This window comes from Pan troglodytes, chromosome X, assembly GCF_028858775.2.
Source record: "Pan troglodytes isolate AG18354 chromosome X, NHGRI_mPanTro3-v2.0_pri, whole genome shotgun sequence".
Lineage (NCBI taxonomy): Eukaryota > Metazoa > Chordata > Mammalia > Primates > Hominidae > Pan > Pan troglodytes.
Genome location: NC_072421.2, coordinates 94,703,604 through 94,721,094, shown reverse-complemented (window position 1 = coordinate 94,721,094; position 17,491 = coordinate 94,703,604). Strand labels below are relative to the sequence as shown.

At 37.6% G+C, this 17,491-nt stretch overlaps 1 protein-coding gene across 5 annotated transcripts in view; it reads right to left on the bottom strand.

Annotated features, from left to right (window-relative positions):
* DIAPH2 (diaphanous related formin 2) overlaps positions 1–17,491 on the bottom strand; it is a 922,276-nt gene that overhangs the window by 500,719 nt on the left and 404,066 nt on the right. For all 5 annotated transcript variants that reach the window (XM_054677168.2, XM_054677165.2, XM_054677169.2 and 2 more), the window contains one exon: positions 6,927–7,028. In XM_054677168.2, the coding sequence (XP_054533143.1) occupies positions 6,927–7,028 (102 nt within the window). The remainder of the gene's footprint in view (positions 1–6,926; positions 7,029–17,491) is intronic.

Below are 17,491 nucleotides of genomic sequence, written 5' to 3'. Positions count from 1 at the left end.
ATCTCGTGATCCACCCGCCTCAGCCTCTCAAAGTGTTGGGATTACAGGCGTGAGCCACCATGCCTGGACACAGCCATAAAAATTTCTATGGTGGTGTTAGGAATTAGTGATATGTGGAGGGGAAAAATGAAAGGGTTAACTTTTGATTTTTAAAAAATTTAATGAAAACCAATCAATAGCAAAATTAATTGACATCTACTGACCTAATTTGAATATTCAATTTTCAGGTGGTTTTATTTTACCTTGTTTTATTGCAAAAGCTGATGGAAATAAGAAATTCTGTCACAAAAAAATGATTATAAGAAGTTAGTATGAGGGATAAGAATATAAATACATGTATTTGAGAATGAGTCATGGTGAGTTTTCTTTTACCTGATCTCAAAATTATTAAACCAGCTTTTTCCTCAGATAAAATGAATATATATCTAGAAGTAAGAGCTAGCACTAATATTTACAAAAGTAATGAAAATAGAAACAATCAGGGCATTACAAATCAAAACACTTAATACTCCAAATGCAGGCATATAAAATAAAGAAAAATGCAATTTTCACACTGAATATGCAAAAGTGAAAAATGATTTGATATTAATGGAACAGAGGACTTACAATTTTCTATCCAAACTAATTGCCTTTGATGATATGTGGAAGGAAAAAAAAAGCTTTTAAGAATTTTCTTTTCACCTGGTTAAGCTATCTTTATAGCTCATAAGCTCTTATGAGGCTTTAAAAAAATTAAAAAGCACAGTAAATTTATAGTTGTACTTCCAACTATATGCATAAATCCTCTCCTCCCAACTTCATATATTTGTGTAAAAAAAATTTAAATGTGCTGTCCGCAATATCACATCATCTGTGCTTCCTATTATGAAGATTTCTACGCCCAAGCCAATTTCAACATTTTTTGTTAGATTATAGCTTTAGGATGTTTTTAATTGAAAAATATGGATAATTTTGAAGTCAGAAAAACAAAGTACGATTACTAAGAGAATTAATTATTGCCTTCTTTTCCTCAGAAGATGTGTTAGTTTAATAGATACACACAGTATGGGTCTCCATCCCCTGTGCAAGACACGTGGGAACTTCCATAGCTCTGAGGTTTGAGAACAGCTGAGCTGCAAAGACACTCAGAAGAGTCTAAAAGCTCCTGCTGAGGGTTCTAACTGCCAGAGCTTTCAAAAATCTGTGCTTTTTTTCCTAGTAAAGGTACAGCACATAATTACAATGATGTACCAAATTCAGTTCTGTGGGAGGTAGGTTGGAGGACAAGTCAGTGGGAAGCTATGCAGCCAATCTACCCCCTAAACAAGATTATTGATCATATAATATGTGGGAGTGAGCATGTCCCCCTTACCAGGATCTGTCTCTAGACAAAGGAAAAGTCTCTGGGTTTTTCTATTTCTTTTTTTTTCTCTTTTTTCCAACTGGTTGCACATGATTATAAGCAAACCTAATGATGTGGCTGCTAAAAAAACCCAAAAGGTTAGAGAAAGCTTAGTGTCCCAGTCACTGCCTTAGATAAGTGTCTTTCTTTCACAATTTCCCCCAGTTTTGTCAATTTTATTGTGTTTTTTTTGTTGTTGGTTTTGTTCCTGAGACAAGTTCTGGATCTGTTGCCCAGGCTGGAGTGCAGTGGTGCAATCTTGGCTCACTGTAACCTCTGCCTCCCGAGCTCAAGCTATTCTCCCACCTCAGCCTCCCAAGTAGCTGGACAAGCACAGCACCATGCTTGGCTAATTTTTGTATTTTTTGTAGAGACGGGGTTTTGCCATGTTGGCCAGGCAGGTCTCGAATTCCTGGGCTCAAGCGATCTGCCTGCATTGGCCTCTCAAAGTGCTGGGATTCAGATGTGAGCCACCATGACCAGCCAATTTGTTAATTATTCATTATCATTATTTTAATGAATATTGTAAGAGTAATCTAATTTCTGGCATATTTACACCCCTAACTGATGAGATTTTGTTTTTATCATCTAAGAAGTTATATAATCAAGGAAACTCTATAGGGCACTACACAGGGTTAGAGTATTAAAATCAGGAAATAAGGCCAGGTATGGTGGCACACACCTATAATCCCAGTATTTTGGGAGGCTGAAGCAGGAGGATTGCTAGAGGCCAGGAGTTCAACACCAACCTGGGCAAAACAGTGGAACTCCATGTGTACAGAAAAATTTTTAAAAAAATTAGCCGGGCATGGTGGAACTTGCTACTCAGGAGGTTGAGGTGGGAGGATCACTAGAGCCTAGGAGTTCGAGGCTGCAGTGAGGTATGATCTCGCCACTGCACTCCACCCTGGGGGACACAGAGAGAACTTTCTTTAAGAGCTTTAAGAGGCAGCTCTTAAAAAAAAAAATCAGGAAATACTATTTATTATTTAAGAAGGAGAGGAAAGGTTTCAAAAAGGAGTTTAAATTCTTTTATGTTATCAAATGCCATATAGATACAGAATAAGATGGGACTGAAAGAGTCCACTTGATTTTCCATTCATGCAAATGCATTCAAGAAATATTTGTTAAGCACACGTGAATAAAATCAACATAGTTCATCCATTTATAGAACTTGCAATATAGTTGGGATTATAGACAGTCAAGAAGTAACCTCATATATAAACATTTAATTAAAATCCAGGATGATTTCTAGAAAGGAAAAGAAAAAAGGTAATCTGGGAGAGTTTAGTAGGAAGATCTATTTCTGACTGAAAGGCAAATGAAGGTACCACTGGGAAAGCAAAAATTAAGCTATGACTTGAAGTATAAACAAGAGAGGGAGGCAGCAAGCGGGAGTAAAGGAGCAGCATGTGCAATGGTCCTGAGCAGGAAAGAACATGGTAAGTTCAAAAATAAAATGTGGCTGAGGCATAATGAGCAAGAGGCCAAATAGCAGGTGATGAAAGTAGGAGAGGTGGGCAGGTGCCAGACCAGATAGTATCTTCTAGGTCATGGTAAGAAGTTAATGCTGTAGCTTTAGTACTATAGAACAGCACTGGTATTTTAAGCAGATAAAAATTATGATGCAATACAGATACACTCTAGAAACATCCTACTAAGGGTTGTGCCGAGACGGATTTGGAGAAGGGCAAAAGTGGTAGTGGGAAAAACAAGATAAATGTATATTGTAATGGTTAATTGAAACGATGATTCTGGCTTGGGCTAAGGTGGTGGTGATGGAGACAGAGAAGTGAGTATATTTGATGTGTATTTTGGATGTGAACAGGATTTAAGGGCCTTTCTTATTTCAATTTCAATGCATTATTTAAGGCAGAATTCTGATCACCATTGGTTGAACAGTGAATGAGAGTTAAGGAAGCAGAGAGAAAAAGGAGACTGATCTTTGAAAAAAACTGATGCTAGGAAATGGAGAGAAGGCAGTAGCAAGCAGAAACCTCAGTCAGGAAGGATTTTTACTCATCCATCCACCCATCTATCCACTCCTTTCCAGGCAGCAAATGACTGAAGATTTTCTTTTTTTCTGAAGAGCAGGGCAGAGTGGAAACTGACAAATTGAGGAAGTAATAAAATAACTAACAAAAGGAAAGCAAGCAAGAGATACTACCACCTAAAGTAGGCAGTGCATAACAATGCCCAAAACTGAAGTGAGAAGATTAGCATGTGGTAGAGCATCACATACACACCCACATACCCACAACCCAGGAGCACAGTGGTTAAAGCACTGGCTACAAATTCAGACTGCTAACATTTGAATTCTGTGACTACTAGTTACTATGTAACCTTGGACAAGTAAACTAGTCTTCCTTGGGCCCAGTTTCCTCATCCTTCTTTTTTTTTTGAGGCAGAGTCTTGCTCTGTGGCCCAGGCTGGAGTGCAGTGGCCTGATGTCAGCTCACTGCAGCCTCCGCCTCCCAGGTTCAAGCGATTCTCCTGCCTCAGCCTCCTGTGTAGCTGGGACTACAGGCGTGCGCCACCATGCCCAGCTAATTTTTGTATTTTTAGTAGAGATGGAGTTTCACCATGTTGGCCAGGCTGGTCTGGAACTCCTGACCTCAGGTGATCCTCCCTCCTCGGCTTCCCAAAGTGCTGGGATTACAGGCATGAGCCAACGCGCCCGGCATCCTCATCCTTAATATGGAGCCATTAATAGTGCCAAACTCGTAGGGTTTGTCATGAGGAATACATAAGTTGGTGGAAGTAAACATGCGTCTCATAGAATCTGACAAATTAAGTCCTCAATATTTATTTTGTTTCTATCCATACTAATAGCAACAACAATAATGTTAATGATAATGGAGCTCCTCTTTTTCTGAGGTTTGACAGAGAATAAGTAAAAGGTATATAGCTAGAGAAAACTTTGTAGGTAGAAGAGATATTGGGAGGTTTTGAAGTCAAAGTGCTTTCTTTTTTCTCTGGCAAGTAACAGGTTAGGATGTTCGTGGTAAGTTAAAAGAATGGGGAGGAGACAGAAGACTTGAGGAGAGAAGGAAAGGTATGGTATGGCCACTATGGAAAAATGAAAGGACGCAGAATAGGGAGCGAGTGAAATAGCTGTTAAAACGGCAGTGAGAGTCTGATTGAGATAAAGGCTAAAATGTCAAAAAGATACCAATTGACTCACTTCACCAAAGGGAGCAGAAAGGAAGAAAGCAAGACAGTCAGAGATACAGTGAGAATGCGAAGGAGCTTCATTCTGTAAATTCAGGGAGACACTGGAGGTTTTCCATATAGAAATCATGTGATAAACACACTAATAATGTTAACAAGAGAAGTGAGCAGAGGCAATGAGCCTTTCCAGTTTGGAGCCTCTCTCATTACTGCAGATGATTCTATTAAACAGTTTCCAAAACTGTCCTCACATTAGGCTGTTGATATATGTTTAAGGGTTAAAAAGTGTTTGGATGTATACACACAGAAGTGAATTGAATTTCAGCATACACCTAGAGAAATATGTTTTAGCAAAATTTCTATTGTTACAGATTTAAATCATACTACTTTCTAATTTCAGGCTCGGACTTAGGCTTAATAATTGTCCTGTAATTCAATTCCATAAACATTTATTTACTGTCTATTTTATACATGATATTGTTCTAAACACTGCAAAGTACACGTTTAACAAACTAAAGTATATCATTGTTTAAAAAATATTTCCTTGATGTGAATGCAGCTAAACTTTATTGGGCAAATCCTGATTGATACTATCTTAGGTAATTTACATAGTGTAAACTAGTTTGTAATGTCCTTGACTTTCCGCCCCCCACCCCCAGACATGTAGCTAAGAATGGTGAAAGTAAATAAGGGGACTAGGTTACTTCATGTATGCACAGCCTCAGAATTATTTATGGTTATGTGCATAAACAAGAAATCTCTTCCATTTTCTATTTTGCTTTTAGTTCAGAAGGTGTATTGCTTTTTATGTCCCCAAACTTCATTTCCTCAGTGTGGTACCAAGGATATGCCTCTTGAAAGGACTTGCTTGGCAAACTAATACATCTTCCAAGATAAACTGCATTCAGAAAAAAAAAAATGGCTTCAGAGAAATTGTGTAGTATACCGACTGTAAAACTCATAACCATCATGACACAGCTGAATTCTCAGAGGGTATATACCCTTGCTTCAATTATAATATGAATCCAAGCAGCTTAGGCTTCAAGTGTGGACTTTGGTCTAAATAACTGTATTACTCAATGTTGTGCTAAATTGATTTTAGTTAACAAATGATATCTATCGAATTTAGTTGATTAATTCACCTTGTTCAAAAATAAGAGAAATACCTTTCTCAGATACCATTATATGCTCTATCTGATCCCAAACATACATTCCTGATTTTCTTTGCAAGAATTTGACAGAATCCTTCTATATAAGTGCAGTCAATGCCATGTCTCAAAATTAATAAACTCTAAATATGGGTGAGCATTTATTGCACATGTTCAAAAGGAACATGCTCAGTCCCATCTAGCACAGTTTGACTTTAAACAGGATTTTTAAACTGCAAGGTATCAAATTGGATCAGTTCCAACATATTATACTATTTAAAAGCTTATAGAATATTTTGGATAAGGCTGAAAATGTTTGACTATTAGGTTCAATGGTAATTTTAAAATTTTAGTATGCAAATGGAAAATGTTCAGGGAGCCAGGGTAAAGTTGGTGACCATAATGGAACTATTTATTCATACAGCAAACAAACTTGCACTGACCACCTAAGTAAAAAATAGCTTTTTCTCCAAGAAATTAAATAAATCATAATGCCCTCTTTCCTGCCATTTTTTTGTTTTTGTTTTTTGTCAACTATTTGAATAGTCAGTTTGGGGAATAGTTAAAATATACTATAATCTTGAATTCAAAATTTATACTTATTCATCCTTTGTACCCCTTAATATGAAGGGTGGAATAAGAAAAAATAATTCATTCCAATAATAATTTAACTACATGATGATTTAAAGACATGATGTATAAGATTTCCTTCCCAGCTAAAACAGCACATTTTAAGCTTTAAATCAATCAATGACACTCTATATGAAATCTGAAAATCCTTTTGCTTTTTCTGACACGACATATACCCTAGAAAAAGAGTCTCTAGTACTTTGCTAATTATCTAGTAATTATCCTTTTATTTTAACCTACTTTTTGGGGGCCAAATTCTAACATTAAGATCTAAATGGAAAGAAAAATAGCCCATATAATAATAATGTATACTGTTTGCATATATTAATAGAATTAAAAATTGGCACTGTTATTCAAAAGATCCCCTGAGATATTTTGAAGTATTTTATGAATGCGAATATTTTATTATTTTTCAATGCCATGACAAATAATAATAGGTAAAAAAGTATTTTTTTCTGACAGCCAATATTATATTAAATTATGTAGCAATACAGTAATGAAAAAATAATTGACAACTGAAATGTTTTTCTTTTCACTGTTTCTGGCAAGTGTTAACCTCCCAGCTGAGTTTGTGGTCCCTCATGTTGGATACATACCACAACTCCAAATTGTTCAGGCTCACAGAGGTCATCGTATTCATTCTTAAGCTCTGCTAATTCGTTGAGTATCTTCTGCTCAGGAAGATGTTTCACAAGGTTCTAAAAAGAAATAAAAGTATAAAAGTTTAGTGTTTTAGTATTAGAATTTTTAAACATGCATTAACAATTATGAAAGTGATTAACTAGGACAGTACATTTCTGACTGTGGTTCTGTTATGGTACCAGAGTATCCGCCCTTCCCCGCCCCTCCAAAATTTGACCTAAAAATGAACTACAATAAATTGTGAATAAAACGTATAAACTTGTTTGGTTTTTGCACAATATAGTATATACATATTGAATAAAAGATCATATAAGAATAAATCGTATTCCAAAACCGAGTAAAATTCTGGGACTTAAACATATAGAATAATTTTCTTTTTTTTTTGGAGACGAGTCTCGCTCTGTCGCCCAGGCTGGAGTGCAGTGGCGCGATCTCGGCTCACTGCAAGCTCCGCCTCCCGGGTTCATGCCATTCTCCTGCCTCAGCCTCACGAGTAGCTGGGATAACAGGCGCCCGCCACCATGCCGGGCTAATTTTTTGTATTTTTAGTAGAGACGGGGTTTCACCGTGTTTAGAATAATTTTTAAGCTTTATTTCCAGTCACAATAATTAGTCAATCTAAACTAAAAACAGAAAAATACTATGTAGAATTTGCTTAGGTACAATAATACTAAAAAAGAAAGTATCAACTCTACTATTCATAATTTTTCAAAACCTGGAATAATCTTCAATCTTATAAATTACACCTGGCTTGTACAACATCTCCCATTATCTACAATGTCTATATTTAAGTACACAATACATTCCTATTTTTAATGGAGAATCAAGCAAAAGTGATGAAGTCTGATGCATGCTCAAATTTGATGATTCTTATGAATTGAATGTTTGTGTCCCTCCAAAATCCTTATGCTGAAATCTAATCCTCAACGTGATTATCCTTAAAGGCAGCGCCTTTGAGGGGCAATTAGGTCATAAGAGTGGAGCCCTCACGAATATGATTAGTTCCCTCTTAAGAAGAGGCCAGTGGCCGGGTGCAGTGGTTCATGCCTGTAATCCCAGCACTTTGGGAGGCCGAGGCAGGTGGATCACCTGAGGTCAGGAGTTCGAGACCAGCCTGACCAACATGGAGAAACCCCATCTCTACTAAAAATACAAAAATTAGCTGGGCGTGGTGGCACATGCCTGTAATCCCAGCTACTAGTCATAAAGGAATGAAGTTTTGACATGTCATAACATAGATAACAATAAGTGTAAATATTTCACTTAGTAAAACAAAATAGATACAAAAGAACAAATATTGTATGATTCCACTGATATGAAGTATCAACAATAGGCAAATTTTTAGAGACAAAAAGTAGAATTGAGGTTACCGGAAGCTGGGGGTAGAAGGGTATGGGGAGTTATTGCTTAATAGGTTTAGAGTTTCTGTTTGGGATGATGACAAAGTTCTGGAAATAGTGGTAATGGTTGTACAACAACATAAATGTAATGAATGCTTCTTTATTATACATGTAAAAAGGGTAAAATGGTTAGTTTTATGTTACCTATTTTTCCACAATGAAAAGATAACTAGGGTAGGGTACACAGAACATAAGTCTCATGGAAAACAACTGTACTATACCCCTACTATAAGTAACCTTTTGTTCTCCCCATTTGTCTCTTCCCTCCTCCCACTCAATTTTGCCTTTCCATTAAACTCTGGGCCTGCAATGGCACCTATCATCTAATTAATGAGACCCAAGTTTTAAAATATCGCACCCTTTGACTAAAATATAAATATGGATATAACCACATATATGAATACTGAAATGAAATCAAGAGAATCCATTATTTTGCTCCGTTAGTATTATTTTCTTTTATAGAATAAGAAGGTAAGTAAATACCAAGGTATTATTTCCATTTTTTCAAATATTTTTGATGCATGGAAATTACTCAATTGTTTTTAAAAACTGTTTCTATTGATTTTTTTTGTGTGAAGTATGTATGTTATTAAGAAAAACAAAGACTCAGTTTGGTAACTTGAATAATTTTCACCACAGTGAAACTAAATTAGAAAGATTAAGATAATTAAAATTATTTAAAATCAATTCTGCATATTTAAAAATCTCCACCTCAATTTTAAGCTGTAACTGGGAAAATAAGTATTGTGGAATGAATCAAGCCTAAAATATAATTTTAGCTTGGAATGTGAAACTTTTGTTATTTTATTTTTCTCCTAGCTATAGGTAACCTGTTATTTTCAGAATGAAGGCGCCACAGTGGGAGGTGACATATCTTTTCTCTATTCAGCTGTATGAAATATTTAACACATTTAGTGGCCTTGGATGTATTCTGACTCTGAATATCATCTTATGAGTTATAAGCTTATGTAACTGCCACTGTTTAGTAGGTTGTACTTGCAAATTAGAATAAAACTCACTCTCAAATGTGCGGCAGATGCAGACTACTACAATAGTACATATTGCTCTTATGAATCACCTACCTGTAGGATCTCATGTTGCAAGTGGTCCTTGTAGTCAATGCCTAAACATATCTGATTTTTTATATATGTACATACTAAACTTTGTAGACAAAGATGTAGTATAAGGTTGGATAGGAGTATTTTTTCATTCCCATAAATTCCTAAATAAAAGAGGAAGGAAGATAATACAGAGGAGAGAGAGATGTAATGGTACTCATTTACCTCCACTTCACCTACTCATCAAAAGCATACCAACAGAGAATATGGAAAAAAGGCAGGGGTTCAAGGCACAGCTTGACACTGATATACAGAGTCCTCGGAATCAGCCTGAAGTCTGTTTGTGTAGTGGACTAAGGGGGCTCTCAGGAAAGAAATTTTCTAAAGGGAGAGAAGTCAAGCAGCAAGCAGACAAGATTAGTCCAGTGAGAAAACCTGCAATTTGAAAAGAGTTAGGGTGATTCTGAGTGCACTGTAGTTGTTTTTTGGATGTGATTCCAGGCCCAGACTATTCATCCCCAACGTGGTCAGATGTCTGAGTACTGTGGAGAGGAGAACTGTGTGAAGAGCACTGCTTTGGTACTCCTCTAATCAAGTACATTTAAAAAGGAAAGCAAGGAAAAAATACATGTTCCCATACTTTGCCAGAGAACACCCCACACCCTTGGCACCTAGAAGGCTTCAATACACCACCAGCTGTGCCCCGTGGGAAACTCCTCCCCTCTTCCCACACACAGTTGTCCCCAGGGGAGAGGATCAAAACAAGAACCCACAGTTGCCACATGGAAGCTGGCAAAATTAATTCAGAGAATGTGTAAGCTATTTCCTGAGACCTCTAGAAACATCTAATGTTGAGACTTTTGATAAGAATCAGGGTCCTGCAACAGCAGCTATGAGCAAGAGCAAGAAAAATACAGGTGAAGTGACACAGATCAGGCTAGGCAATAAAATTGTTAGATTCATATTGCCCCAAAACTCTGTACTTAAAAAAAATTAAAATAGCTTTTGAATTTAATGCTTCCTTGATACTACAATTGCTTCTGTTCTCTAAATAAACTGCAAAGGTGAGTTAATAGTCGAAGACTACCCTCTATGCTCGCTATAAGTGAAAAACTGTTCATAGTAGTAAAGGCTAGAAGTGATAAATTTTTAAGTACAACAGATTCTTACAAACTGTGAGTTGATAGGCAAATATCCTGGAAAGTTTCAAGGCACAAGCCCTTTAATTTCTCCGCCGTCCCCCAACCCCACCTGCTGCTGCTTACTACTGTGCATATTTTTTTTTCAAATATTTCAGGATTTGTGTTTAAAAGATCAATTCTGGATAAGTATGAAGGTTTTATCCTAGAAAATGTCAATGAACTGAAGTTCACAAAGAAAACAGCAAAAGAGAAAGCAGCAACTATGTCATTGATTGAGCAGAGTTTTCTTCATCTTTTACGCATCACAAATTTACATTCTGATGATTGTCAGTGTTAAGTGAAGGAATTTCTACAAATAGACCACACGCTTTTAACTACTTTTTACATTTCTGCAATTATTCTGTAATACTTCCAAAACTTTATTTCCTTTAAATGTTAATTGAACACTTAAAGGTTAGTTAAGTAAAGGTATTGAACCATAATGCCCTTTCCTTCTTGCCAAAACATAACCTTTCTTTTTTGTCTTCTATCTCATTAAGTCACTTTACTAGTAGAAGAACTGCGTTAGGTTCATTTTGATTAAGACTATCATTTTCCACATAAACGGATTGGGGCTAATATTTCTTTATAAAAAATGTATTTATATATTATATATATATATGTAATGTCTTACTTTAATTTATGTTGACAATTGTGTATTTTTAAAAATCTAGATAAGAAACATTCTCCTTGGCCGGGCACGGTGGCTCACGCCTGTAATCCCAGCACTTTGGGAGGCCGAGGCAGGTGGATCACGAGGTCAGGAGATCGAGATCATCCTGGCTAACACGGTGAAACCCCATCTCTACTAAAAATACAAAAAATTAGCCAGGCACGGTGGCGGGCACCTGTAGTCCCAGCTAATCGGGAGGCTGAGGCAGGAGAATGGCGTGAACCCGGGAGGCAGAGCTTGCAGTGAGCCAAGATAGCGCCACTGCACTCCAGCCTGGGTGAAAGAGCGAGACTCCATCTCAAAAAAAAAAAAAAAAAGAAAAGAAAAAGAAACATTTCCCTAAAAGTCCCTTGGCTAAATCTCTATCATCATAACACATCTTTTCCCCATTTTGCTTGGTCAGAAAACACAATTCCTTACCCATGTTTTTCAGAACTTTTTTATGGTATATGGCTTAAATCACTGTGTATGTGTTTACTGTTCTTAAATCATGTGTTCCTTTTCTTTTCTTCAAATGAAATGACAGTTTCATGCCAGTACTTGGTTCTATACTTATTTTCTGTTTTATTCATCCATTCTGCCAATATATACTGGATGTCTACCACGTGACTACCACCACATTAACCTCTGGAGATTCTGCCCTCATAAAGACGACAGGGCCAAAAGGGCTGTGTATGTTCTTGTTTACACAATGGAACACAATCAACATATGACTGAGTAATTTGGCTTCCATTTGATCCAAAATACATTTTCTGTCAGGTGGTGATGGTACAATCTTCTCCTTTTGATATAAAATTCCTAACATTTCCAAAACCCTTGCATTTGACTCCAAGAATCGACATACATACTGAAGTATGTTAAAATGCTGACTACCACTAAAGTATTTGGGGGTGGAGCATTTCAATCCCTCAACATGCAGTCACTATTTTCAAAAACACATTAGTTAATAAAATAACACACAAGCATTGAAAATCGATGAGAAAATTCCTGACCTTGAAGTAACAAGTGTGTCTTACAAATAATCGGGGATTTAAAGGTTTCCTATCTAATCTTTAATCTAGCCCAGGCAGAGAAACATATCCTAAAGAAATGATTTGAAACTCTGACATTTAACATTCAGATTATACTCAGTTCCCTAGAAGGCGCATTGACTTTCCCATGATCAATATCACCTCACTGCTGATAATGCCAAATGAACGTCTCCAGCCCTGACTACTCTTAGGCATCCTCAAGCTCCATGTTTCTAACTGACATTCCCACCCAGATGTCCCATCATTAACTCAAATTGAACAAATCTAAAGGAGAACTCATCCTCACTCTGACCCATCCCTACACCTTATCAGCGTCTCCTAATGGCTTCATTCTGCCAACAGAACTGGCATCCTTTTCATCTTCTAAGCTTTCAAACTGGCAATTACCTTTCAGTCACACTTCTGACAATTTTTCCTAAAAAAAATCTCTTTCAGGTTCAACCCTTCCTTTCCATTCCATAGCCAAAAATCTGGGCTAGGGAAATTACACGGTAGCTAAACATTTCCTAATTTAAATTCAATTAAATTATTCAAGGGGTTCTAGCCCTGTACTAAGTAGATCAGTGAAGATCACAGATATATTTACTACTATAATAGAAAAAATAGCGATTATATGTAAAAAATTCTACTCCCACTAATGTCATGATCCTATTTGCAAAATACATGTATTGCTTTCTATATAATTTATGATTTACAGTATAAAGGATAATTATGAAAAGTACTCCTTTGATGCTAATTACCTTTTATTTTGCTTATGTCCTATTTTGTACTCTAAAATAAAAATTATAAGCCATATTAAACATAAAAAGTGATATTAAGCATTAAAAAGTAGGACATATAGAATAAATTAATGACTATGAGTATTGAATAGCAGCATCCAAAGTATGTATGCCCATGTCTAAATGTAATGATAGCAACAGGAGGCAGCCAAATGCTTAGGCAGACAGGGGTGGGTACCTGGTGAAACCCCAATTCCCCAACTCCAGGCCGAAGACAGTTTATAGCTTGAAAGCCAAGCTGCAAATTAAATCCTTGGGCAGGATTGAGAACTTGTCTTTCTGTTTGGCGTGCTTTCCTCTGATTGATATCCATCCTTCACCTATTTTACATATACCTACCCTTTCCTAACTGGTTTACTGGTTTTCTTTTTCCCTCCCTCCCTCCCTCTCTCCCTCTCTCTCTCTCTTTCTTTCTTTCTTTTTCTTTTTTTCACAGTCTCACTCTGTTGCCCAGGCTGGAGTGCAGTAGCACAATCACTACCTACAGCAGTCTCAATCTCCTGGGCTCAAACGATCCTCCCAACTCAGCCTCCCGAGCAGTTGGGACTACAGGCTTATGCCACCAGGCCTGGCTGATTTTTAAAAAACTCTTTATAGAGACAGGGTGTCACTATGTTGCCCAGGCTGGTCTCGAACTCCTGGGCTCAAGCAATTCTCCTGCCTCCACCTCCCAAGGCACTGGGATTATAGGTATAAGCCACTGTGCCTGGCCTAGAATAGATTTTTAACAGACAAAATAGGTTGACAGATATATGATACCCTGTTAATGCTATATTCTGCTTTCATTAGATATCATCCTATCACGGCCATGACAAACTGCCACAAACCAATGCTAGGATTCATTATTATAAAATAGTACATGCAGATGCTTCCAAAGCTGAATTCTATCCTCATATTCAAGACCCCTATCATTACAGCACCAAATAAATCACTTCAATTAGTTCAAAATATTTATAATAGAAACTGCCATACATGATGATTGGCTATCATTATTTAGTTCTCTGTTTTCATTTAAGTACTAGTTAAAGGTGCCTGTATTGAAAACAAAGTATAAGTTATCCATTAGACTAAAGAAATACAAAGTCAAAATGGAGCATCCATAATACCCTGGACATTTTGACACATCTGGCAAGCCAACACTATTTTTCTTTAAGCAGAAACAACGCTTGTCATCTGTAGAACTTTAAATACACTAACCTGAACATGGTGGCAGATTATCAATATCTAATGTTTCTCTCAACTTCCCAATAAAAGAGTCATAGAGATACTTTAGAATAGACTTCTGCTTCCAGCAATATAGCTGATTAGTTACCCAGAGGAACTGTCAATTTACAGAACACCTAAAATGCTGAATAGACTTCTTTAAAAATATCTTCAGATGAAAAGCTAACTTGGCAAGACATTTTTTAAAAGTTCTCATTACTTGCCCCCCAAACTCCCCAATGGGAAAAAAAATAAAAAGAAAGCACTAATCCAGACACATAACCAGACACTGAAGTCCAAGACTATCGTAGGAACATCTACCAAACTCTACTGGTCTAGAGCTTTTACAGAACCCCAAAAGGTAATACCTTCAGAAAAGGGGTTATTTTGGAGAAAAAACAAAGCCCGCCTACAGAAGAAAACAGTAAAGAATTGTGTCTGGTTTTGCCTTGACTCTGGGATTGGAGATAAGGGGCTTCTCTGCTGGAAACTTCTAAACACAAGGCAACACCCCCGCCCTCCACCATGCAAGTTTTGGGTTAGAATTTAAACTATCTAGTTGTAAAAATATATGCTGATAATTTATATTTAAAGTGATTATTCTTTGGTAGTACTCCTAGGTAGAATAGAAAGATTACCTCCCAGGGAATGTCAATTTAGACTACAGCTCAGTTAACAACTGAACCCAGAATATGGTGAAATAATCTCTTCATAGTGCTGAGAAAAAATAATTGACAAGCTAGAATTATATACCCAGTGAAAATATATTTTCAGAACATGGGTGAAAAAAAATAATTAGAGAAACAAAAGCAGTGTTTGCTATGACCAGAATCTCACTAAAACTCTTTCAAAAAGACTCGTTTCGGTTCCAGCTATTAGGGAGTCTGAGGTAGGGGACTGCTTGAGTCCAGGAGATTGAGACAAGCCTGGGCAACACAGCGAGACCCCCATCGCTAAAATAGCTTTTAAAAATTTGCTGGTCATGGTAGTAAGCTTGTATTCCCAGCTGCTCGGGAAGCCAAGGTGAGAAGATCTCAGAAGACTGATGCTGCAGCGACGTAGGACTGGACCACTGCACTCCAGGCTAGGCAACTGAGTGAGACCCTGTCTCTAAAAATAATTATAATAAATTAAAATAAATAAAATAAACAGACTTGTTTTGGGGAGAAGTAAAATGATCCTAGAAGGAAGTTTTGTCATATAAGAAGAAAGGTATACAAAAAAGTTAAATATGTGAGTAAATCTAAGTGGGGAACAGGAGGTGGAAAGCAGGGAGTTGTGGGGTTGCTGAGATAGGAGAATCGCTTGAGCCTGGGAGGTCAAGGCTGCAGTGAGCCAAGATTGTGCCACTGCACTCCAGCCTGGGCAAGACAGCGAATATCCTGTCTCAAAACAAAAACAAAGGAAAAAACTAAATAACATATATTTTAGGGGCACATCCATATATGGCAAAAGAAAGGCATGGGGTTGATGAGCCTCAGATTCAGAATAGTGGTTTCTTCTGGGGAGAAGGGTAAACAATGGCTTCACAGTAATGATAACGTGCACACCCATGGTTACATTTTATTAATACTATGCTTTGAACTGTACACACACAGCCTAAATATTAGAGACGTATCTCAAATGACCCTTTTCTTAATCTTAATTCAACCTTCTGTTCTCAGATAGTCTTTGATTACTCTGGGAGAGTTTACATTGTTGCCTTAAAATTTTACAATTTGGGACTTAGCCTTCCTTTAATCTGATCCAATTCAATATGGATTTCTTTTGATGAGCCATTCAGGGACATTTTTCAGCTGGTCACCATCATCTAGATACTGACCCTTCACTTTTGTAATGTATAGACACACTCCTGGGTTTGCTTTGGCTTTTTGGGGACCCTTTCCAAACATCCCATACATTTTCACAAAGAGAATCATCAACTGAGTTTAGAAAGAATGAGATCAGGGGGACAGGGACTGGAGAGGCGGTGAGCCCTGGGGCACCTGGGCATTAGGCCCGGGCGTGGCGGGCAGCGGTGGCCTGGGGGTTTCCTAGGGGAGCACCCCTTTCCAGCCCACTGCCCCGGAGCTCTTTCTCAAAAAAAAAAAAAAAAAAAAACAAAAGGGATCAGAGACAATCAAAGGATCACGAACAATTCTTACTCTTAGTCATTCATTTGTACCATGAACTGAGGGGAGCTAGTCAAGTAGAAATCGAAGAAATCCTACAACAATTACAAATCTAGTTTTGTTTGAAATATTTTCCCCTTGAAGCAGTATTCAAATTATCTATACATATAACCTATATAAGTGTATTTGGCCTGGGACACTGTTTCTAACAGATATAAAGCAAATAACAGTCTTCACTCCAATGCTTAAGAATTGATTATTTTCGGGCTGGGCCCGGTGGCTCACGCCTGTAATCCCAGCACTTTGGGAGGCTGAAGCGGGCGGATCACAAGGTCAGGAGTTCGAGACCATCTTGCCGAACACGGTGAAACTCCATCTCTACTAAAAATACAAAAAAATTAGCCGGGCATGGTGGCGGGCACCTGTAGTCCCAGCTACTCGGGAGGCTGAGGCAGGAGAATGGCGTGAACCCAGGAGGCAGAGCTTGCACTGAGCCGAGATGGCACCACTGCACTCCAGCCTGGGCAACAGAGCAAGACTCTGTCTCCAAAAAAAAAATAAAATAATTGATTATTTTCCCAACTAGCAATATGTGTTCGTGTTTATTTATAAACATTCATCAGGCAAACTCTACCACCACTCTACCATCAAATGAAATGCAACGAGATAGATCATATGTAAAGATGATCTAGAACATATGCCACATTCCATAAAAATAAAATGATTAATTAACATATATGACAATATATGGTGACCCAATACATTTGTTTTCCAATGACTGGCTTTATGTTGGTTGAGCAGAGTTTATCCTGGCTTTATTCAGATGTGGTCCCACTCTAAGCAGTCACTTCTATATGACTGCTTACTGTGCCACCAACTAGTTACTCATCCTCTGAAAGTCCACCCTCTTGATGACATTTAACCTGTTGGCTCTTCTGAGGAGACTTGGCCCTAAGATCAGATAAGCCCATGCTTTCAGGATCTAAGGAGGATGCCTAACATTCCCAAGCTCTCCTTTAGGGAAGCTCAACTCTTCTCTAGACCTGTGACACCTCCGGTCCAAAGGGGAAGCACAACTTCACA